The 24,162-nt window shown below is 41.7% G+C and overlaps 1 protein-coding gene across 3 annotated transcripts in view; it reads right to left on the reverse strand.

Moving 5' to 3' along the window:
- Positions 1–22,470, reverse strand: part of LOC114549212 (disco-interacting protein 2 homolog C) — an 88,724-nt gene extending 66,254 nt beyond the window's left edge. For all 3 annotated transcript variants that reach the window (XM_028569440.1, XM_028569439.1, XM_028569442.1), the window contains exon 1: positions 21,994–22,470. In XM_028569440.1, the coding sequence (XP_028425241.1) occupies positions 21,994–22,072 (79 nt within the window). In that variant the 5' untranslated portion in view covers positions 22,073–22,470. The remainder of the gene's footprint in view (positions 1–21,993) is intronic.
- Positions 22,471–24,162: the final 1,692 nt, after the last annotated feature.

Genomic DNA, 24,162 nt, shown 5'->3' on the forward strand with positions numbered 1-24,162 from the left:
GTACGTAGGAGGGCGGAGCCAGGCTAGCTGGACTCCGCCAAACAAATGAAAACCTGGAAGAGCAAAAAGGGATTTTGCGGAGAACTGTGACGGAAGAGCTGGCCGAGATGTAGACTTATTGCCACGGAGAGGGAAACAATGCAGGGAGCTCATTGTGTCCTACAGGAGACAAGGGATTCAACTATACAGTACCAACTGAACAGTGTGTCCAGTAGAGCTGCAACCATTAGCCGACTCATTGATTAGTCGATCAACAGAAAAATCTATTTTGACAATTGATTAATCGTTTAAGTCATTTTTCAGCTTCTCAAATATGGAGGTTTCCCGCTCTTTTCTGATTTGTATCACATACAACTGAATATCTTTGGGTTTGAGACTGACAAAAAAAGACATTTAAAGACATCACCTCGGACTTTGAGAAACTGGGATGGACATTTTTCACTATTTTCTGAAATGTCATGGCGCAAGCGATTAATTGAGAAAAATAATCGGGAGATGAATCGATAAAGAAATGATAGCTTAGTTGCAGGCCCAGTGTCCAGTACTACAATCCTCAGTGTGCTTAAAATAAAGTGCAAATTGCTTAACAGTCCGTGAAAACCTCACGAGAGATCCGATACTGGAATCAGGGAGGGATGAATCGGATATTTTTTGAAACTTTCGGAAACGGACAATCTGTAAATCATGTGAATGGCCACATGTGTGCAGCCAATGATTTCCCCTCCCTGGATGATCTTGACAGTTCTCGCTGCCTCAAAAAAGCCCAGAGCGTACGTAAAGATCCATTTCCCCCGGACACTTTCTGTTTGAACTACTGCCCTCGGAGCAGACGTTTCGGGTGGGATGGACCGATTATCGGCCTTAGCCGAATATCGGGCTTTTTTTTTTAGTATTTGTATCTGTGTTTTATTTGCCTGATAACCGATAAAGTTAGTGAATTAAAGAGTGTTCTACTTTGGCTCGGCTACAGCTCTGTGTCTGTCTCTCTGCTTCGAGTTCACTCACCACTGAGTCTGACTTAATGTCCCGCAGGGCTGCACAATATATGTTTTTTTTATCGTCATCGCAATATCAACTGCCGCAATATACATATCGCGGAAGGTTGCGACATATTGCGATAGACACTACAAGATTTTTTGTGTCAGTTGAAAGAAAATATCAGTAAAAAACTGCACTTTAAAGTGTATATGTCATTCTTTTTTAGTAGTGCCTGTCATTGTCAATTCAATGTTCAATTTGTTCAATAAAAGAATGTTAGAAATTATTATTTATTTTAAATTCAACTAGCAATTTGTTGTATTTTAAAAGAATACTGAAAGCAACAGAAAGGCAGAACTGAGTACACTCTGATATCTGTTAATTTATCGCAAGTCATATCGTTATTGCGATATTCAACAACATTATTATTGCACATTTTCCTCATATCGTGCAGCCCTAAAGTCCCGCCCGCAACACTATCTGACTCTCTGTTACTGGGTATTATGTTGGAAGTTTCTAATTTATTAAATAATTACTGAAAGATTTTTTTTAAAGTTTTGTGTTGGAGTTTGTAACATTCCAAAAACTGAATTTTGATTTCAAGATTTTCATTTTCACTGTAAATATATATCGGTTGTCAGTTTCATTAACTACTAATAATTGGTACTGGCCTTAAAATAACAGTATCAGTCGGTTTCAGGAGAAGTAAAATACGAACAAACTCTCTCAGAAACAGTTTTTATCCAAAAGCCATGACGAAGCGCTACTTGAGTTTTAAGGATGAATTGTGCAATGAATGACTTGTATGTGTGGTATGTTCGTGTTTTGTGTCTTTACTTTCAATATATATATAAAAAAAACTCTTTAAAACATTTTATAGTGACTTTTAAAGGTTCTTTTACATTTATTTATTCACCTGTTTGCTGATGTTTTGCACTGAAGGACTGCATCCAATTTCGTTGTACATGTACTATGACAATAAAGACTATTTGATTCTCTATTCAATGCCAACCCAAGATGGCTGTATATATATATATATATATATATATATATATATATATATATATATATATTTTTTTTTGTATATATATATATATATATATATATATATATATATATATATATATATATATATATATATATATATATATAGCACAGGCCAAAAGTTTGGACACACCTTCTCATTCAATGAGTTTCCTTTTTATTTTCATGACTATTTACATTGTAGATTCTCACTGAAGGCATCAAAACTATGAATGAACACATATGGAATTATTTACTTGACAAAAAAGTGTGAAATAACTGAAAACGTCTTATATTTTAGATTCCTCAAAGTAGCCACCCTTTGCTTTTTTATTAATAAGGGAAAAACTTCCACTAATTAACCCTGACAAGGCACACCTGTGAAGGTAAAACCATTTCAGGTGACTACCTCATGAAGCTCATTGAGAGAACACCAAGGGTTTGCAGAGTTATCAAAAAAAGCAAAGGGTGGCTACTTTGAGGAATCTAAAATATAAGACATGTTTTCAGTTATTTCACACTTTTTTGTTAAGTACATAATTCCATATGTGTTCATTCATAGTTTTGATGCCTTCAGTGAGAATCTACAATGTAAATTAGGGCTGTGCAATTAATTGAATTTCGATTTCAATTTCGATTTTGGCTCCCAACGATCACCAAAATAGTATAATCGAGAAAAAACGATTATTTTGCCATGTTCTGTTTTGCAAGAACACTCTTATTTTGTCTTGTGTTCTGAATAACACGCGCATGTGCACATCCGCCCCTCCCGAAGCCATAAACTCTCTCAGCCTATACAGTCAGGGAGGCAAGTTGTGTGCATATCATCCGCTGGAATATAAAAATTCAGCGCGAATAAAGATGGCAGAAGGAGATCAGCCACAGCAGCGTTTTTGGTGAGCAAAAAAGGCAAAACCAACTTGGTTGTCTGGGAGCAGCTAACGTTAGCTAACCCTGCGGCTGCGGTCCCTCTGCCACTGCCTCCCCGCTGTAGTAAACTTTGTATTCTCCCGACACGCTGTATTCACTTAAGTTTTTCCAGCTTAGTGGCGGTGCATATAGGCATACTGCTCAAAAACAACATGAAAAAACATAGTAACGTTCCCTCAGCATTTAGTTTTGTTGTTAAACTGTATGTAAAATGAGCAGGGACGTTAATGGCGTTTTTCCATTACGTGGTACCTGCTCGACTCGCCTCGACTCTACTCGCCTACTCGCCTCGACTCGCTGTGCGTCCGTTTTCCATTGAGGATTTTAGTATCGCTTCAGCGTGGCTGGTCGTCATAGCGACTGCCGTGGGCGTGGTTTAGTGGCGTCGCATTTCCCCAGACTCATTTCCTGGTTCTCATTCTCCGTAAACAACATGATATCAAAGAGATAGTTAACGTTTACTGCTCCAGATTTCCCACCGTGGTCACATATATATGACTCTAGAGTCGCTACTCGCTTTGTTTCTCTCACATATATATGACTCTAGAGTCGCTACTCGCTGCGGAGATAATCGCCGTCACTCTCTCCCTTCTCCCTCGCTCACTAGCTCCCCACACACACACACATTCGGCGACTCGACACACACACACATCACACATGCACACACCAGCGCACCAGTATAACCATCAGGCCACTTGTATGCTACGGAGAAAGCTCTGCGTGGAGCCTCCGGCAGCAAAAAAACACCGCTCGCTAAACAATTTAAAAATGCCGTCTCTCTCTAGCAATGCAGTGATCAGTGACGCTTCTTTCCGACCAATCAGCAGCCTGCAGGGTTTCACGTCACTTTCTCGGCTCGCCTCAGCTCGCTTGGAACCTCGACTGAGCAGGTACTAAAAAAAGTACCTGTTAGCAGGTACCAGGTACTTTTTTTCGTAATGGAAAACCAAAAAAGGCGAGTAGAGTCGAGGCGAGGCGAGGCGAGTAGGTACCATGTAATGGAAAAGCGCCATAAAACAGCTGTTTCACGTAACGTTACTCTAAGGTACCGCCTATGTGCTGGATTTTTCCTTAGTAAATAAGCGACATTATTTTTGTCACAATGTTTAGTAATGAAAGTAGTAGTGGTCATAGTGAGTGAAAATGTGATGTGAGATGCACATTGTGTTATGTATCTGGTATTGTTCATTAGCTGTGTAAATTATGTGTGATATCTGTAAAGCTGAACCGACTCACAAAACAGAATTTATTCTGATCCAAAGACTCTTTCTGTGAGATAAGATTATACCCTGGACACTATCCATTATATCCAAAGGTTAATGAGTAATCGTGTTAAATAATCGTGATTTCAATATTGACCAAAATAATCGTGATTATTAATTTTTCCATAATCGAGCAGCCCTAATGTAAATAGTCATGAAAATAAAGAAACACATTGAATGAGAAGGTGTGTCCAAACTTTTGGCCTGTACTGTATATATGTATATATTGACAACAAAACACTATACTGTAGTATCCCTGAGGGATTTTTCCCGCTGCCTAAGTGATCATTGATGTCCCCCCTCTCCACACCACCACCACCTGTCAATCACGGCACCCCAGGGCCCTCGCAGCGGGGCTAATGGGAGCTGATACCTCCTTGTTTGTGCCCATTAGAAGCTGCTAAACTGCCTCACGCCACCGTTCTCATTATCGATTCTTATATTCGACTGCCACGGATAGTTTTAGGTCGCCAACAACAGGGAGCCGGATCAAACCCAACGGTTAAAGAAATCCAGCAAAAGGAGACAGACAGCGGACTGATGTGCATTTTACCACACTATGAGAGACAGCATTCTCCTTAAAATAACACAACAGGTCCACTTGTTTTAGAAAGATGTCTGTGTGTTTTATGACACAAACACACTAGTGTCAAAGGACAAGACCGGAGATTCCACGAAAAGACCGAAACCAACCATGTGTTACAGTAGTCCGTCTTCTTGATGAGGAGTCATTTATAATATATATTATAAATAATGAGTCAAGTCATTTCCTAAAACAGCTGTTCACTGTAGTTTTATATCAAACAAACGAGAGGAAATAGTGCATTTGTTGTGGACTATTTTCAGTGGCGGATGAATCAACACTTGGTGCTCTAGTGAGTATTGGTGGCAGCAGGACTGTGTGTGTGTGTGTGTGTGTGTGTGTGTGTGTGTGTGTGTGTGTTGATGGTGATGAAGGAACATATCAGCCAATGCAACAGTGTGGCTCACTGATGGGCTTTTCAGGCTGTGATACACACAAACACAAACCTTGTTACTAGTTGTTGCTTTTGGTCTTTTCATGCAATGTGTTGACATTAGAAAATGATAGCGTATCACCAGGAGGGTCAGCACCTCCTAATCTGAGGCCATGGTTGGTTCTCTGCAGGAAAAGGGTGGGTTGCCTCTTTTGGGTCGGGACAGAGTCTCTGCCCCAAGTGAGGGAGTTCCAGTATCCCAGGGTCTTGTTTACGAGGGAGGGTAAAACGGAGCGGGAGATGGACAGGCGGATTGATCCAGTGTCTGCAGTAAAGCAGGTGTTGTACCGTTGACTGTTGTGGGGAAGAGAGAGTTTAGCCGAAAGGATTTACCAGTGGATCTACGTTCCAACCCTCCCCTATGGTCAGGGCCGGTCCCGTGGCAGAGACCAGTATAAGCAAATGCTAGTGGCGCCGGCAGTCCAAATGAGTAAAGAAAAGTTAAAGGTAATAAGAAACAAACACCAAAAATGCTGAAAAAAGCAACAAAATGTTGAAGAAAGTGCCAATGTCCACAAAATGCCAGAAAAATTTAAAAAACAAAAAGGTAAAAAAGAGACAATAATGTCAAAAAAATGCCAAAAACTTCAACAAAGTGACAATAACATTGGAAAAAAAAACTTGGGGAAAAGCGTAGGGGGAAAAAAAACGTCTAAAAAAAATGTCCAATGTCCAAAAAATGCCAGAAAACCTTTTTTTTTTTTAAACGGCAAAAATGTCAAAAAAAAAAAAAAAAAAAGGTAACAGCTGAAATCTTGCCGGCTCTGCCTATGGTCATGAGCTTTTGGGTAGTGACCGAAAGAAGGAGATAGTAGAGGCGTGGAAAGGAGCCAGCTGAGTTGTTTGGGGCATCTGGTTAAAGATGCCTCCTGGTCCAGTCCAGCTGGGAGGGTAGACCCAGAACACGCTCTAGGGACTAGATATCTCATCTGGCCTGAGAACGCCTTGGGATCCCTCAGGAGGAGCCGGAAACCGTAGCTGGGGAGAGGGACGTACCCAACTTGACCTGTTTCCACGCGACCCCAAACCTGGATCAAGTGGATGACAGCAGTTGGACATTTGGCCAGGACGCAGTTTTTGCAATTTGCTAATTTATTTGCAGCTGTTGCTTCGTCGGAAATAAGAGACATTATCACACCTGAGTGGTGACTCTGTTGCTCCATTCGCCAAAATGTGAACTCAGCTGTTTGCACACAGATTGTTTTTTCTTTTGGGGGGGGTGGGGCTCATGGCTCCAGGGAATAGTTGCAACTGTGCATCTATGCATACAAACAAATATTGACTACAGCGAGTTATTGCTGGCTGCTGCAATATTCAGGAGTCAGTTTGCAAAAGAGGGGGAATTTCTTAGAGACAGAAACATCTTTTGGTCAGCTTCATAATAACAAACACATTCCTGGACTACAAATCAAGTTCACAAATCTCCACTGAGCACACTGTTCTCTCTCGGTGCAGCCGGGCTGCTTTGGCAAAACTCAAATGTAATAAAAATAGTGTTGCAAATTTATGAATTAACGAGAAAAAAAATAAACAAAAGAGTCCTGCTGCAGAGCTGTGTAGGTGTGTGTGTAAGTGGGAGTGCTTTTACTGAGAGAGGAGTGAATGAAATGTGGCTGAAAAACAGAGCGAAGAAAAGAAAATGAGGTTCAGTTAGATAGATAGATAGATAGATAGATAGATAGATACGATTTCTTTAAATAAAGTGAGAGACAGAGAACGACAGCTTGCATTTCCAAATCGGACCGTGGAGAATGGCCAGAACATCTGGGTCCAATCTGCTCATCTGTGCTGCTCTGTGTGTGTGTGTGTGTGTGTGTGTTATATCTGAGTGAGGCCTTTTTCTTAGATCAACCGCAGCATAACAACATTCCTGCTTCTTCTTCTTCTCTCTCACACACACACTCACAGACACACACACACACACGCACGCACGCACGCACGGCCCGTGGGGAGACGCCATCTTCCACTCGCAGTGCAGCAGAGCAGGGAGGGTGTTGCCTAGCAACGGTTCACATGGAGAGAAAAAAAAAGAGGCCTGAGACAGCCATCTTGGATTTGGAGCATCAGATGTGAAAAGTGGGCTAATGATACCTGCCAGGGCGTGTGCATATGTTTGCGCCTGTGTGTGTGTGTGTGTGTGAGTGTGTGTGTGTCATACCAGTCTGTATTGGCAGCCTAATTACTTTCCCCCCTCTCCTCCCTGCTCTCTGACACTCGGCTGTGTTAATGGCACACAGCTGAGGGAGAATCGATCGCGGCCGACTGCAGATTGGAGTTTTTTCGCCCGCTGAGATTGTGCAGCCGAAAAGAGTTTTAGAAAAAGAAAAAGAAAAATCTCTTGAAAACTCATTTTGGCAGGTTCATCACTCACCTGTGATGTCGTCTGTAGTGAACGCATCATCCCTGGTTTTCGCAATTTCTATTCTTGGGAGTTCGTCCAAAAAGATTTCAACAAAAATATACCTTGAAAACTGGCTTCATCTGTTGATTATTTTCTAGATGAATTGCGCCCATAAAATATTAGTCTTGCATTGCCAGACTGCTGTTTTAGCGCTGGAGTAAGGTATGGCTACACCGCTTATCCATTGTGGGATAGGGGGGAAAATGTTATCTTGGCTTGTTTGTATTTCTTTAAACCAATCACAACCATCCTGGGCGGACTCCAGACACAGCGACGGCGCCCTTGAAGAATAAATAGCGGAGGGGAGGAACATCCGGCGTGTGAGAGACGTGCTGGATGTCAGGCTTTTTTCCCGGCAATGTAGCCAGACCTTTTTCCAGAGAAAAATGCCTGTTACAATTTCCTTAGTCTCCCTTGCCAGACCTATCTCCACAGTGCTGCGGAATAAGGTCTGGCCCCTCCACAAAACACACTCCTGGATAGGAGGGAAAAAATGGCCTGGGCTGTTTGCATTTTTTTTTAAACCAATCACAATCGTCTCGGGCGGGGCTAAGCTCCGGACGCAGCGACGGTGGCTCTGCTAAATAGTCTCGGGAAGGAACTAGTTCTGGTGGAACATTTGCACCCCACAAAAAAGAAAACGCCACATAAAATATAGAGATGTTCCGATACTGATATCGGTATCGGCTCAGATACTGCCTAAAACGCTGGTATCGGTATCGGGAAGTACTGGAGTTTATGCACCGATCCGATACCACGTAATAAAGCCCTAAAGAAAATCTACGTTAAAGTAGTTTATTTATGTTCTTTTTCCGTTATAACTGACTGTCAAACTGGAGAATAAAAGAAAGTTCTGGGGCATTCATTGTTTGTGTTTGTTCATGTTTTACAAAGAGTTTAACCTGAGCCAGACCGACAACAAAGATAGAAATCATATCACATCCATACAGGGATAGTAGTATACAGTTGTTAAAATGACCCACTGGTATCGGATCGGTACTCGGTATCGGCCGATACGCAAGTTCAGGTATCGGAATCGGTATCGGGAAGCAAAAAATGGTATCGGACCATCTCTAATAAAATATTAAATTAATTGTTCACACAACACAGTAACGTGAGCTATTTAAATTAGCTGATACATGGTTAAACCTCATTGACGCTGTGTGTACTTCATCCACCAATCGGTCCCCAAACGTCCCAGTTAGAGAGGAAATGCCGTAAACATATTCTTTGCAAATCTTTATAAATCGTTCCCTAAAAGAACCGAGCAGGTCTGGCTTGTTGCACGATCCAAATTTGTTTTTAAAACTCGACATTTTCAGCGTGGAGAGTTTTGCAAGACGACGGATGCTTCTGTCCGGTAAATGAAGTGTTGTCAATCCAGACTACAATTTCCAGTTACACTTTACTTGAAGGTATCTACATAAGAGTGACATGACACTGTCATGAACGTGTCATAAACATTATAAACAAGTCATAAACGTTTATGACATAACGCTTCATTTAGTAAGTGTCATTCGTTTTTTGTCATGACAAGTTACGGTTAGGGTTCATGTGTAATGACTGTGTCATGTGTTCATGACAGGGTCATGTCACTCTTATGTAGATACCTTCAAGTAAAGTGTTACCCAATTTCCTAAAACACAAGTAATAGACCAGACCGGCACATAAACGTCAAGGCCGGGTCCCTTTTTAAGGGATAGAACGCTGAAGGTCCTGGAGAGTTTGGATTATAATTTTGACAAGTCTGTTTGCATTTTTTTCTTGTTAAACAAAAGTTTGTTTTAAAGATATGTCTGATAAATATTTTGCGATCATAACTGAACCTGAATATCTGCAACACATCGATAAACTGAGATTAGAGACAAAAATGGGATGCTGCTAAAGCGTATAACACAGCGATTTGAACATTGCCTTAGTCCATATTGTGATTTTGATAAAAGTTAAATTAATTGTGCAGCCCTACTACCCATCCCTCCATCCATCTATTATCCATCACTTTCTGCTGGCTTCTCCTCTGCTGTCTTTTTTCCCCCTCAACATCCTGCTTTTATTTCATCTCCCTCTCTTTCTTATCACTTCATCATAAAAAGCCAGTCCACCCACAAAGACGCCATGGTAACCAAATCTACCTCCAGCAGGCACACACATACACACACACACACACACACACACACACACTATGAAGTATGCGTCATGGGTTGGGACCTTAGGCTGTCACCACACTCACATGCAGAGACCCGTGTGGACAGTGGAGCGTCCACTGGCACTGTCTACGGCGCACACACACACACACACACACACACACACACACACACACACACACACACACACACACACACACACACACACACACACACACACACACACAGAGTTGCAGCGGCAGCCAAGTGTCACGTCCACAAAGGCAGTGGGTTAAGATGCTAGCACTACGTTATAACTATGATTTATCCTTTCATTTATTCTGTTGATTAAGGCTGAAGCCTTATGAATACTTTCATAATTGATTCTGTTGATCTGTATAGTCCAAGGAAACTTCTTCAAATGTCTCATTTTGTGCGACCAACAGCCCAAAACACAAAATTGTCAAGTTTACAGCGATGTACAACTAACAAAAAAAGCTGAAAAGCTTTAGATTAGACGGCTAAAAACGGCAAGTATTTTGGTTAAAAATGGTTAATCTATGATCAAAATGGTTGATTATTTTTCTGACAACCAACTAATCGATTAAAAGACTAATTGCTGCAGCTATGCTATTAATAATTGGCTCTCCAAAGGTGAAGAATATTGATAAATAAATACCCATCTCCAGATATTGCAGCCTACAATGATATCTTTAAGTTGCATCCTTGCACAAAAAGAGCAACCAGTAAAGCCACATAAAAGTATCGATAGCCATTTTGATAAATATTCAAGATAATTTTTAAGCTGATAACAGAACATTTGCTGCTTTTTGTTTCTTTTTTTCTGAATCTTTTCAGTTCAAATAAGTACTGTGGGTTGGGATAACTTATGATGCGTATTTGTTTGAATTTTTGACAAATTACAGAGTAAACCGTTAACCAATCAATCAATACGAGAATAATCGGTTGTTGCAGCCCTACGAGCTGCCTGCTCCCTGAGGCTACGACAAGCGAACGTTTGGTGTTCACACTCAATAAATGACACTTAGTGTTCACCAATTATCAAAATTAGACCCAATTTTCGGTCGAACACCTAAGCCTAATCACCTAATCGTCTCTCCCACTCGTCACTTTGATCTAATTAAAAGTTTTGACTGTCGCATTCAAACAGACGAAAACGCACGAGAGATATTCAGGATTTTCTTGAAATAAACGTCTTGATTTTCCCTTTGCTCTTTTGCGTTTTTGAGACGTCCCCATCAGGGCTCTGAGTGAAGTGTTTTGCTAATGTATCAAGCAAACATACCCAATATTTGCTTGTTTCAGCCTCTCAAAAACTGTTTTGTTTAAGTTTTATATCGTTATAAATTGAATTTATTTCCCTTTTGGACGGTTGGTTATATATAAGACATTAAAGGAGAATTCCGGTTGATTTCAACCCGTAGCTCTGTTGTTTGTAAATCAGGACTACGGTCAGTAGCGAGAAAAACGAAAACAAACGGTGCCGCCTACACCGAGTTATCCTCCTGCTAGATTTTGCACCCAAAGGTCTTAAACAAGGCTTAAACAGGGCAAGTTTTAAACGTGTTTTTAGCCTCTAAACGTGTTCGAAATGCCATTACTAGTGCTTAGCCATGTGCAGTTATTCCTTACGAGGGAACACAGCAAATTGTAGTCAGACTCAATGGCCAAAACAGTAACACTGAGGATGCATCTATCATAATCAGTGTTGGGTGTAAGGCAATTACAGTAAAATATAAATGTTGGCTGTAACGCAGTAATATAGCTCATTACTAATTACATGTCGGTAATATCATACACGGGTCTCAGTAACGGGAGTTACAACATTTAGTGTTTTTTTTTCAAGAATTCACCAACACCATGAAACATTTCTTCACAGAAAAAAAAGTGAGAATTACAATAGCCTTGGAAAGTATAAATCATAAAGATGTTACCTCCAATTTGTCTGCAGCTGGTCTTTTCGCTTAGGAATGGCATTTTCCTTCAGATACCGGGACTTGACGCTCTTTTCGGTGAAGTCAATGTTCGCTACAAACACGGTAATCTCTCTCATGTAGCTAACGTTATCAAGCGAGCTGAAGTGCAACCAGCCATAACGGTAAAATCTCCCGGCTGCGGAGGTTGTAGACGGTGAAAGCTCAAGCTCAAATATCTCTTCATTTGGTTGGCACAAACTCGAAGCATTTTCTGATATTAGTCCTGATCTAACTCCAAGCTCCGTCTGTCAGCTCTGTGACAGGCAGGCTCCGCCGTTGCTAGGTTACCTATGCAAATGAGCTCCTGAACTCTTGAACTGCAGGTCAGCTCTGCTTCACTGCGGTGTCAGGTTACAGCCTATTGATACATGCTCATTACTATGGACAGGACCTCGGCAAATCATTTTTTTGTGGAAAAAATACATTTCGGATTATTGGATTGTCTGAGATCGGCACTCGATTGTTGAGGACTTGACCGAAAAGCAGTACATAAACAGAGGTAAGGATTAACACAACTTTTATGCCTTTCTGTCACATCTACTGCCGTCAAACTCGCTGTGTTCCCTCGTAAGGAATAACTGCACATGGCTAAGCACTAATAATGGCACTTCGAACACGTTTAGAAGCTAAAAACACGTTTAAAACTTGCCCTGTTTAAGCCTTGTTTAAGACCTTTGGGTGCAAAATCTAGCAGGAGGATAACTCGGTGTAGGCGGTAGGTTTGTTTTCGTTTTTCTCGCTACTGACAGTAGTCCTGATTAACAAACAACAGAGCTACGGGTTGAAATCAACCGGAATTCTCCTTTAATTCAAGACACTGTAGGCTCTGGAGAAGTGGGATCTTTCACTACTTTTTTCCACATTTTATAGACTAAATGGTTCATTAATGAAAACAAGTTTATTCCAAATTAAAATAGACGTTTGTTTCAGGCCTGATTCTGCGTGTTGAATATTTTCCAAACATCATCTGGAAGAGCAGGAATGAGTGTTTTTTCTGTGTGTTTCCTCTTGCTGCCAAAAAAACCCTGGCAGCGTGGTACAACATGTGTGATCAGAACATTTAAATCATGAAAACAGAGAATACGTCGGTGACACTGATGAGTGTGGAGTTCAGGACGATCACTTACTTTGAACTTCACTAAATGGCATTGTGTCTAAAAAACTTAACTTCAACCCACAAATGTCTGGTTTTTATAGTCTCGCATTGCCAGACCTTCCTCCACAGCGCTGCGGAGGAGGGTCTGGCTAGTCCACACAGCGTTCCGGGGATGGTAGTCGTCTGACTACAGGGAACAGAGCTCTGCTGTGGGCGGCAGCGTCTGTGGGTGTGTTGTATAATCTCACGGTTGACATGAGAAACAGGAGGCTTTTCGGTCCGGCTGAAAATCAATGTCATGATTTTCATCACACCCCCCAACCGGCACCGTCATACACCGCCTACCAAGAGCCTGGGTCTGTGATTGGTTTAAAGAAATGCCAATAAACCCATACCAGAGTGACTTGTGGACTAGCCAGACGCCCCTCCGCAGCGCTGTGGAGGAAAAACTAAGGCCGGTTACACACTGGAATGCGTGGCGTGAGCGTGTCAGCTGCGTGGCGTGTCCGTTTATATTTCGGCTCCCATGGTAACAGGTCAGAGCTTACACGCCGCCTGCATGAGACGCGCGGCTCGAGCTATAGAAATAGAATAGGGAAAGACACGTTTTACATATTAAAAAATGACATGTTGATGTTTGAAAGTCTGGAGGTTTTCAAAGACAGAAAAATCCACGCAGCCAACACGCAACAGAAACGCCACGCTCACGCCACGCAGCCAGTGTGTAACCGGCCTAACAAACGTTGCCGTCAAATGTCCAATCGTATTTCTAGTCTCAGTCTTCTAGTAACGTTTTTATTAGATATGAATCTAAATCTTAGACTGTTTCATTTGGACAAAGTTCTTGCACAGCTGATTGTTTTTATATGAAATCTTACATCTGAGAACTTCTTCTAATGCTTATATTTTTCAGATTGAGGTATCAGTACTGAAACTCGAGCACTTGTATTGAATCCAGTGTTGTAATGTAACGAAGTACAAATACTTCACTACTGTACTTAAGTAAAAAACAGCTTGCGCTGACCAAAGTGCTGTACATAGCGCATTAGCCACAGGGTAATAAAATAAAATAAGAAAAATAAAATAAAACATGTACAAATCAGTGATTTAGAAACATAGCAGGATAAGACAATTAAGATGCCGGGAAGGCCAATGTAAAAAGATGAGTTTTGAGCCTGGCTTTGAATATCACAATTGAAGGGGCATTTTGGTCCCACAGCTGAGAACCAGCAACAGAAAAGGAGGGACCTGGGGGCTACGTGAAGATGAATAATATCAGCTATGTAGCTGGGGGCCAGGGCGTGAAGTGCTTTAAAAACCATCAACAGTATTTTAACTTTACTTCGTTATTTATATTTCTGGGAACTTTTACTTTTACTCCGCTACATTTCCCCTGAGCATCTTAGTTACTCGTTACTACAAAATAACATCAGAAGAAGAAAAAAACGTTGGTGAGGTGATGCCAAGATGTTTGTTGCCAAGCGGCCAAAAAAACAGCCATAGGCCAAAACTAAAGAAGAAGAAGAGGAGGAAGCAGAATGACTGACAGTGTCATGGAAGCACCTGCTGCAGGCTCTGCCGCCATGGTAACAGACGATGACCACCCCGACGACAGTGGTGATGAAGATAACGTTACACACTAGACCATAAAGTTTATAATCAAAGTTGTTTTTTTTTTACTTCTAATACTTAAGTACATTTAATATCAGAAAATTACTTTTGATACTTAAGTACAGTACATATCAGATACTTTAAGACTTTTACTCAACTGCTTTACTTATTAATTGCTTCATGTAGTTCTACTGGAACATAGGGTCAGTTTCAGCAAATATGACAGAAAGGTAGTTTTATAAGGCTTACATACTGCACCTTTAATAGTGTTTCCTTTAGGATTTTTTTAGGTCCAAACACCCCCCCTCCTTTTTCTACCGAGTGACCGCGCTATTCTCCAACATGCACTCTAACAATGCAGCCCTATTTCTGATACCGTGGGGGGCAGAAATGTTGACGTGGGGGGGGGGGGCCGCCTAGAGGAAACACTGTTTAATGATCTAAACTAGTCCCCAAAATGCAACAATTGGTCCGACATCCAGCTGCTGGACTCAACTAATTCTCAGCGGACGTTATCCATTCAGTCTGCAAGTAATGATTATTTCTATCCATTTTTGTATTTCTTTTAATCCTCTGTAAAGCTTCAGAAGTGAAAGTGAAAAATGGCAATCCCAAATTCCAGCCCAATCTGACATCCTCATACGTCGTCGTTTTTGTTTGACCAACAGTCCAAAACCCAAAGTTATTTCATTCCCAGCGGTATAAAAACAGAGAAAAATCGGCTAATTCTCACATTTGAGAAGCTGAAACAAGAGAACGTTAGGCACGTTTGATAATATGGTGTGATAAATGACAAAAGTACCATGAAATGATTATGAACATTGACGGACTAATCATTGGAGCTTTAGACTAAAATCTCTTGATGTTGCCACTTTCAGGTCGGGACAGATGTTGAGGATAAAACTAGATACAGCTTTCAATAAAACCACAGATCCACTGAGCTCTAAACTGCTTATAAGAACAGCAGAGTACCACGAAAACAGATCCCTGTTGACTCTATACCACCACTATATATTCACTCATATATCTATACCGTTACTCTCATCACATGCTTCCAAAATTTTAAGTATTATTACTGATAAAACATCTCATTTTATAGGAACTTCTTCCCCAACAACATTGACTAAAATTACATTCCACAGCAGCTTTTTAATGGTTTCATTCATTAAGCGTAATCAACTTAACTAAACAACAACGTAGAATAATTAATCAGAGATTATTCATGGACATCCCGGGTAGCGTAGCTTTGATAAATTTTTTTTTTTGGCAGTGTGAGGCACTGCAGCTACAGATAAACAGGGCTACGCTGACCTGGAATGCTCTGCTTCAGGCCACAGATGTTGTTGTATGTCTGCATGCGCACAAACACAACAACCAGAGCTGCGCGGTTGGTTCATGGCGAAAATATAGAAACTTGCAAATACTGCGTTTTCCCAAATCTGCAAGAATTTGCAGGCGTAAAACCACAATCAACTGCTGTGACTCTTAATAAATATTTAGCACGGGAAAAAAAAAAAAAAAAAAAGAAGCTTTTGGTGTGATGTGAAATATTTATTTAGCAGAGGAGGTAACATGTAGCGTCGGTTTCACACCTGAGCAGCACTTTGTTGATTAAATATGCATGTGTGGACATTCCCTCTTCTTCAAATCAGTTTCTCTTTGTTTCTCCTGGTCAGAGACACCTCCCACACACACACACACACACACACACAATGCTTCAGCATGGCAAAAACAATGCACAACTCAGCGACAACTTCCGGGCCTGAAAAAGAGAAGCCACTGCGGATCTAAATTCCAGCAGTCGGTGACTCCACTGGCTCCAAAAAAAGAATTGTTTTCTACAGAAGTCTTTGAGAATATAAGCCTACGTCTCTCTTGATTTATAACCGCACTAAACCTTTTCCTAACCAGTTTATGGCCCCAATCGCTAGTTTCGAGGCTTCTTCAATACAGCATGATGTTCATTTTGTAAATTATGGTCCCATTTATTTTAAAACAGACCATGAAGGGCTAGAGCTGGGCGATATGGAAAACATCTAGTATCACGATATTGTTGACCAAATACCTCAACATCGATATTGTGGTGATATTGTAGGGTTGACAATTGGTGCTTACAAAAAAAGATTTTTTATAAATAACCATCATTAATGTGGATATAATAACTAAGTGGGGAAAAGGCAAATAATAGAAAAGCTAGAACAGTCTGGTAAGCCCAAAAAATGACATCACTTTACTGTAATCCAGCCATTAAAACCAGGGACAGATAACACTTGTGTCATATCACGATATCCAAAATCTATTACGATATCCAGTCTCGTATCGCGATATCGTTATAATATCAATATATTGCCCAGCCCTTTTTAGGGCCGTGGCTAAGCACTGACCTGTCAATCAGGGCAGAGGCTTAGCAATAGACCTTAACAGTCCCGCCCCTCCTCCGAGAGACCTTAGGTTCTCCATTCATTTCTCCCATAGACGTCTGGAAAAATCTCTATATAAAGAGTTTTAGACCGTGCCTTAGCTTAACCAGCTACGACGTGACACATAAGCATACAACATATCATTTAGAGTGAAAAAACGAACAGAAAATCCCCAAAAAGTCAAAAAGGTACAAGACAAGGTAAAAGACAAGGTCAAAGACTACCGCAAAAGAGCCGACTTTTATATTGATTTTTATATAGTGAATAGTGAACAGTCAACAGCAGTTCTTTCAGTAGTAATCGTGTAAATAATAAAAAATGATTGATATGACTGATACCTAGCTGAAGTGAACGGATAATGTTAACTAACGTTACCAACCTCCCTGCAAAACTCACCACAACTTTGTAGGTCCTGTCCCTCATGCCGGCCCTTACAAAACCCACAATCTGAACCTCGGACACACTACGTTCAATAACGTGACCCGATTTTAAAGTGGTTTTCACCCCTTTGGACACTTGTTCTCGTTCTTGAAAGAAGCCATCATGGCGGCCAAGGAGATCATGATTGCACTGATAAGTCTACCGTGCAGAAACGCAACGCAGGTTGTTTTCTTCTTCTTCTTTTTATCAAAGATCGTACATTGGACAGTAGCATTACAGTACCCTACACAGTACAGCAGCAAAGACTCTCACGGACTTTCGCAGGGTTAAACCAAACAGTAACATGACATGAGTTCCACCAATCAGAGGCATCACTGCGGGATTGTGGGATTGTTCAGGATTGTGGGTAATGAAGTACTTATCCAAGACATCGCGAATAAAAAGACATTCATCTCAAAACAAGGTTGGTGCCCCATGAACTTTTGGCGTCTATATGAGCACATACAATCGCTGAGTCATGCCGTAGCTGGTTTTAAGTCTACCATCGACGGTTACGATTTTATGGCTTATACTCCAATTGTCAATGGAGAAATTGCATTGTGTTTTTACTTTCGGAACCGGTTGTGGGCGGGCGGGACTGTTGAGCTCTATGCTAACCATGCTAACACTGTGGGCAATAAATTAGGACTGAACTGGTTTTTGGCTGTTGTCTGTGTTTTCATCTTAAACGTTGACCCTCTCACTTTGAGTTTCCACCTCAGCAAAGTCGATTGGATGATTTGGTCATCTGAAAAGGTCTTGTTCAGCGTTCTACCAAACAAGCTAGCTAGCTACCGCTGGCGTTAGCTGGTAACTTAAGGGAAAGTCTGCAGATTTTCTGTACTGCCGTACATGCAGATGAGCGGTACCAGTATCCGGACTGGAGGTCTGTGTTTAACACGTCGCCAAAACTCCGCTGGATGAGTCGTGTTGAAAGAGGTTGAAAATCAGCGACTTTCCTTCTTTTAGCGTTTAGCTTAGCGGCATTGAAACCCTAAACAACACCGGCTTAGCCGCGTCATCCTCCCCAGCTCAGCTTTTGTCCAAATATGGTCACTTCTGGCTCAAAAATACCAAGACAGCGACAGCCAAAATGCAAACTCCCGGCTTCAAAACGGCAATTTACAAACCAATGGGTTACGTGCATTCTTTTTACAGTCTACGTACACAACCAGAAAACTCCAGAGGACATTAAACACAGCACAGGGCACTACAGCTTCATCATGCAAGACTCTAACGGGTACTTTAAGGTCTGGTGGACAACTCAGCACTGGAGTTTGACAGCTACTGAACCACTAGGGTCTGTTAAAGAGTCCGAAAGCTCCCAGATCCTCTCCCGCTATCACCCGACGAGTCCATTTGACAGCTCCGTTTGTCCCATCTGCAAGTCAGCCTGCATAAGAGCGCCGAGCTAAATGCTCCGAAACGCCGGCGAACTGCGCCTTAATGCCCAGAGGTCACGGTAATACGGCAGAGATGATGTGATTTAGGCGACACTAAGCGAGGGAGAGAGGCTTATCCACCAGAGCTCAGCTGATTGCTGACTTTATCTAATAAACAGGTGGAGTGTCGGCTCGTCTTCTCAAAGACGACGAATAAAAAAAGTTTCATCAAATCGGACAGGAAATTGTTGCCTGGGGTTCATTTCTCTGCGTTTCAATAACAGCGACAGCTCGGTGTCCTCAGACTGCTCCCTATTTAAACACAGAGGTCTTTGTGGATTGAAAACTTTTTTAATGTTTGAGAATACTTGATTTTTTTGCTCAATTATGGCAGGGGTGTCCAACTCATTTTCCCAGAGGGCCACACTGGAAAAAGAGAATCACACCAAAGGCCGGATTTGTAGCATTTATTAACGTGCTTTTGTTACTACGAGTCACTTTTTTTTCCTTTTACATTTTGGTAGCTTTTTTTCCTCATTTTTGTTCCAACTTTTTTGTGGCTTTCTCAAACATTTGTCACTTTTCTGTAAATTTGTTGCTTTTTCCGACATTTTTGTACGCTTTTTGTCGCATATTCTGTTTTGAATGTCAGGTAACTGCTGTTTAAAAAACACTTTCCTGTGTTTTTGGTTTTGGCCCGCAACTAGGCGGGCCAAAATTGATTGTGAACCCAAATTGATTTATACGGGCCGGATCTAAATCTGCAACAGGCCGGATTTGGCCCGCGGGCCTCGAGTTTGACACATGTGAATTATGGGATGCTTCCTCTTATCAGTTGATTGTACTAGTGCTGAAATGTTTAGTTAAGTAAACAATTTGATGATCAGTTAACCCTGTTAAGTCACTTATCAAGCAAAATCCCCAAATGTTCTCCGGCTTCAGCTGCTTTTTTCAAACACTTTCTGTTTGAGAACGGAGTCTGAGCTTCAGGATTTTGTTAGAGTAAATGCCAACATCTTGATTTTCCTTTGCATGTTTTCAAGAGGTTATTTAATTTAGGAAATCACAAACGGGCCAATAAAGTGAAGTTTTATTGAGCTAAATTGCTAAATCGACCTTCTCGCATCTAAGGATGTTATGCTTTCTCGGTTATGTATCATTGTAAGTTGAAGTTCAAATTATTTCTGTCACCAAAATTCATTTCTTGATTAACTGATTTGTTTTCTTTAACAGTCCAACATGTTCACTGTTTAAATAATCAGTGCTTACTATCATAGAAAACAAGCACATATTCACATTTGAGAAACTGGAGTATATGAATTTTGGGTATTTTTGCTGAAAAAAAAAATTAACTGATGATCAAAATCGTTGCTGGTTATATTTCCGTAAGCCTACGCAATCGATTAATTGGCCGATTGTCTGTCTCTGCAGTAAACTGATCATGTTTTGGGTTTTGGAGTGTTTGTCTGTCTGAAGACGTCACTTGTTGTGATGGACTTTTTTTTATTATTATGACATTTTAGAAACTAAACAATCAATCGAGTACTGAAAAAAATAAAGATGCCTCATCTACTGCACACTATGCTCTTATTTTGTAGTGACCACACACATTCAAACACTCTCTGTTTTCATTGAGCACCAGTGACTGGGACACACACACACACACACTTTCCATTACACTATCAGGAGACCTGTCAGGCTTCATCCCGCTGTGATCCACCAATAACCCTGCCAGTCCTACACAAACACACACACACACGCATACACACACAAACCTGGATGCTTGGAGTGTTTCATTCTCTCTGACGCTCGGGCGAGACGTTTCCACTTCCTCCCGCCGTTTCCATCATTAATAACATCTGCCAGCAGCAGGTTCTGCTCTGATAAACACTCTCGGCTGGATTAGGAGCTCCAATAGGCCTGCAGCTGCCATAGTTTTACCTCTGTGTGTGTGTGTGTGTGTGTGTCACTGCAGTGAGAGAAAATAAAGGCTTTGATAAATGATGAGACTGATCAGTTGGAAAAGGGACAGTTTGATGAAAGCATACAGATTCCAGATTGTCTCTACGAATAAACGTAACCGCCTTTTCATGCTAAATTATTCAGCATTTGGCCCAGAATTTACACCCTGAAACTGCATCTATTCTACGTTACCCTGGAGACCCTGAGACTGTATTTTTCAGCTGCACATCACTGCAGGTGAGGCAGCTTTCACCGCAGACCTGACAGAAGTGACAGATGAGTAAAGCCGAACCTACACCACCTTCGACCGGCGCAATATCGGATTTTTGCTGCAAAGCAACATAATTAACCCTGGTTTGCTGCGACAGATCAGAATTACACAAATACATAATATAGCACGCATGAATCCACGATAAGTGGACATTTCAGGCAACAGGGTGGCTCACATCCAGCATGTATCGAGGCTTTTTCCCTCACAATGTAGGCCTTCCGCGAGCCCGTATGAATAAAATATGCCATCTCCATTATATAAGGCAGAAATGCCATGTTCGTATCTGAGATGGGTTATATAGGAGAAGGAAGAAAACAGCAGGCTGGATTGCTGTGATTGAGATCCAACGGCCCATAGAACAGAGAGAGTTTGTATCTGTGTATGGAAAGAGAGGAGAGGAAGAAGGGTGAGGGCGAGTGAGTGATAAATAACCCCAAGTATCCTTCTCATTATTTTTGCAGGCCCCAAAAACACAGAGAAAGGAGGCTGAGATCACGGGCATCAAAAGCCAAACTGCCCCTGTGTGTTGCGCTGTCACGCGGCGTTGCATCGCAATGCTATTGCTGCCCCCCCCCCCCCCCCCCCCCCCACACACACACACACACACACACACACACACACACACACACACACACGCGCACACACACAAACACAGGTAAGCTGATTGTGTCAACATCTCAAGGTCAAACAACGGGTTGGTTTTCGGACCCAAAACGGTCAGACGTGCCGGCCGGCCGGTCGGGTGTGTGTGTGTGTGTGTGTGTGTGAGTGTGTTTTTTTTTTAAAACGGTACCGCCGCGGAGACAAAGAGCAGCGGCCGAATCCCGCAGTGTTCCCGCTCTGCCCTCATCCTCTCCCGGCTGCACAGAGCTAGCCAGGCCGGTCCCTGGCTGACAAACATCTGGATGGGAGGAGCGGGAGGAAAACGAGAGGAGGAAGAGGAGGGGGGGGGGGCCGCAGGAATGAACGGTTAGATTCCGTTAGTGGGTAGGCTCCCGGTGTGGATGGTGATGATGATGGTGGTGGCGGTGGTGGTGGTGGTGATGAGATAACGAGGGAAAAGAGGAGGGGGAATGAGGCTTTTTTTTTTTAATGTCTTACCCTCTGACAGCTCCAGCTCCAGCTCCGCTAGCCGGGCTCGGATCTCCAACGGTATCGGCGACGCGTCACGGTCCGCCATTCGGCTTGTTCCGTAAAAAAAAACACCTCCCCGGTTCAACTGCCGCCGCCGTTGCTGCTGCTGTTGCTTAACGTTACTCCTGCCTCTTCCTTCGCTCGGAAAAGGGAGAGCTTCTCCTTGGCGGCCCCTCCTCGGCGGAGGCGCGGAAAGACTACGATGCGTCGAGGGAGAACAAAGAGAATAAATCTGGGTCTCGTTTTTTTTAACGGGGGCCCGCCATGGCGCCCGGCTCCTCGAATCGGTAAAGATCCCGGTTGCTCTCTCGGCTCTCTACGCTGCTGTTGCGGTGGTTGTGATGGTGGTGGTAGTGATGATGATGAGGAGGAGGAGGAGGCTCGCGCAGCCGTTTGCAGCTTCTTGCCGCTGGTGTCACGTGACTCTACGGAGGAAGGAGGCGGTGTGGCGGTCATCACCGGCAAGGGGCGCCGCGAGCAACCACACCTATAATAAACAGTGACGGTGTAGTTTTCCACCTGAAACACTGATCTGTTTTTGGACATATGACCGACATTCTATCTATTTATTTATTTATTTATTTGACAACGATTTTTTATTTGGTTCTTTTCTTATTTATTCTCCCAAACCTTTAGTTTAATTATCTTTATTTAAATAATGCATTAAAAAAATACAAAATTAAAAGCTTCAGCTTTTTAACCCGCGTGTGTTGACTTCGGGTCACATTGACCCGTTTTCAATTTTTGTTTTATATCAGAAAATATGGGACGTAGAAATAAGCGTTGAAAATGTGTAGAAGAAAAATGTAGCCTAAGTTTAAAACTGCAAAGATTAATCGACTAAAGCAATCGTCAACTATTTTGATGATCGATTGTCACAATTCTCTGATCACAGCTTCTAAAATGTGAATATTTTCTAGTTTCTTCTCTCCTCTGTGACAGTTAACTCAATATCTCTGAGTTGTGGACAAAACAAGACAGTTTTTTTTATAGACCAAACAACTAATCCATTAATCAAGAAAATCTACAGATTAATCAGCAATGTAGTTGTTAGTTGAAGCCCTTGCATAGTTTCCTTTTTGGAAATCTCAGCACAAAGTCTACCTAATTTAGTTTTACAAAGGCTTTCAACCACAACTTGTGGCCTTCATCAGCAGATGGAATTTCCTCATTTATTTATTTTTTGTCAGGGCACACCCTCACAAATACCTTTTCGATTAGCATAAAGGAATACTTAACCCTCAAAATGGTGAACGAAGAGTCCAAAAACGGAGGAGTCTTGATGAATTGAAGGAATAAGGGGCTGCGATTACTTCAAAACTAAGTTTTCTTCCAGAATTCAAGGTAACACGATATACAAATGATAATTTTTGAGGGTATGAAGTATTCCTTTAAACACACCCTAGTGGTGCAGACATTAAGGCCTGCATACAAAAAAGAAAGAAAATAGATATTTTCAGATATATTCTACTTATATTAATGGTCACAGATTGTGCCAACGCTGACATAATTTTGTCCAACTTCCTGCTGTATGTAGCCAAAAGAAATTATATCAAAACAGACAGAAGGCAAAGTTTGTGACCCATTTTTAAGCGTGTTTGGTCAGTGATGTTCTCCTGTTTTACAGATTGCCCGTCTTCTCCATTGCTCTGGCCTTTGCCTTTAAATGTGGCTATTCTTTATTCAACATCTGCATGTGGAAATGTAACCTCAACAGAATAATGGGATTAATATTAAAAGGTCATGCAGCCTTTTAATTAAGTCCAGTGTGATGGAACAAGCCTAATGTGGCAGTGACACATAAGTGATCATCAATTTGTCCCTCTAACACAGTGTAATTCATTAGCATCATTCATCACATTCATTAGGCCTATAGGCTAGCCTTCCAGGAATCAAATCATCCTCATTGTAAACAAGTGGTGGGGCCACTTAATGGGGAACTAATGGGACTCATCTGCCATCTGATGGTTAGAAGACAGAACCACAACCAAGGGTGTGAACATCAGGCATTCAGTGCTGGGACTCTGCAGCAGAAGTTCACAGCAGAGGGTGTCGTGAAAGACGTTAAAGCTTAAAGGTACACTGTGTAGCGTTTTAAGTATTTTATTAGCTAAAATCAATGTCTTCATTCATAAA

This window comes from Perca flavescens, chromosome 22 (assembly GCF_004354835.1).
Source record: "Perca flavescens isolate YP-PL-M2 chromosome 22, PFLA_1.0, whole genome shotgun sequence".
In the NCBI taxonomy this organism is placed as follows: domain Eukaryota; kingdom Metazoa; phylum Chordata; class Actinopteri; order Perciformes; family Percidae; genus Perca; species Perca flavescens.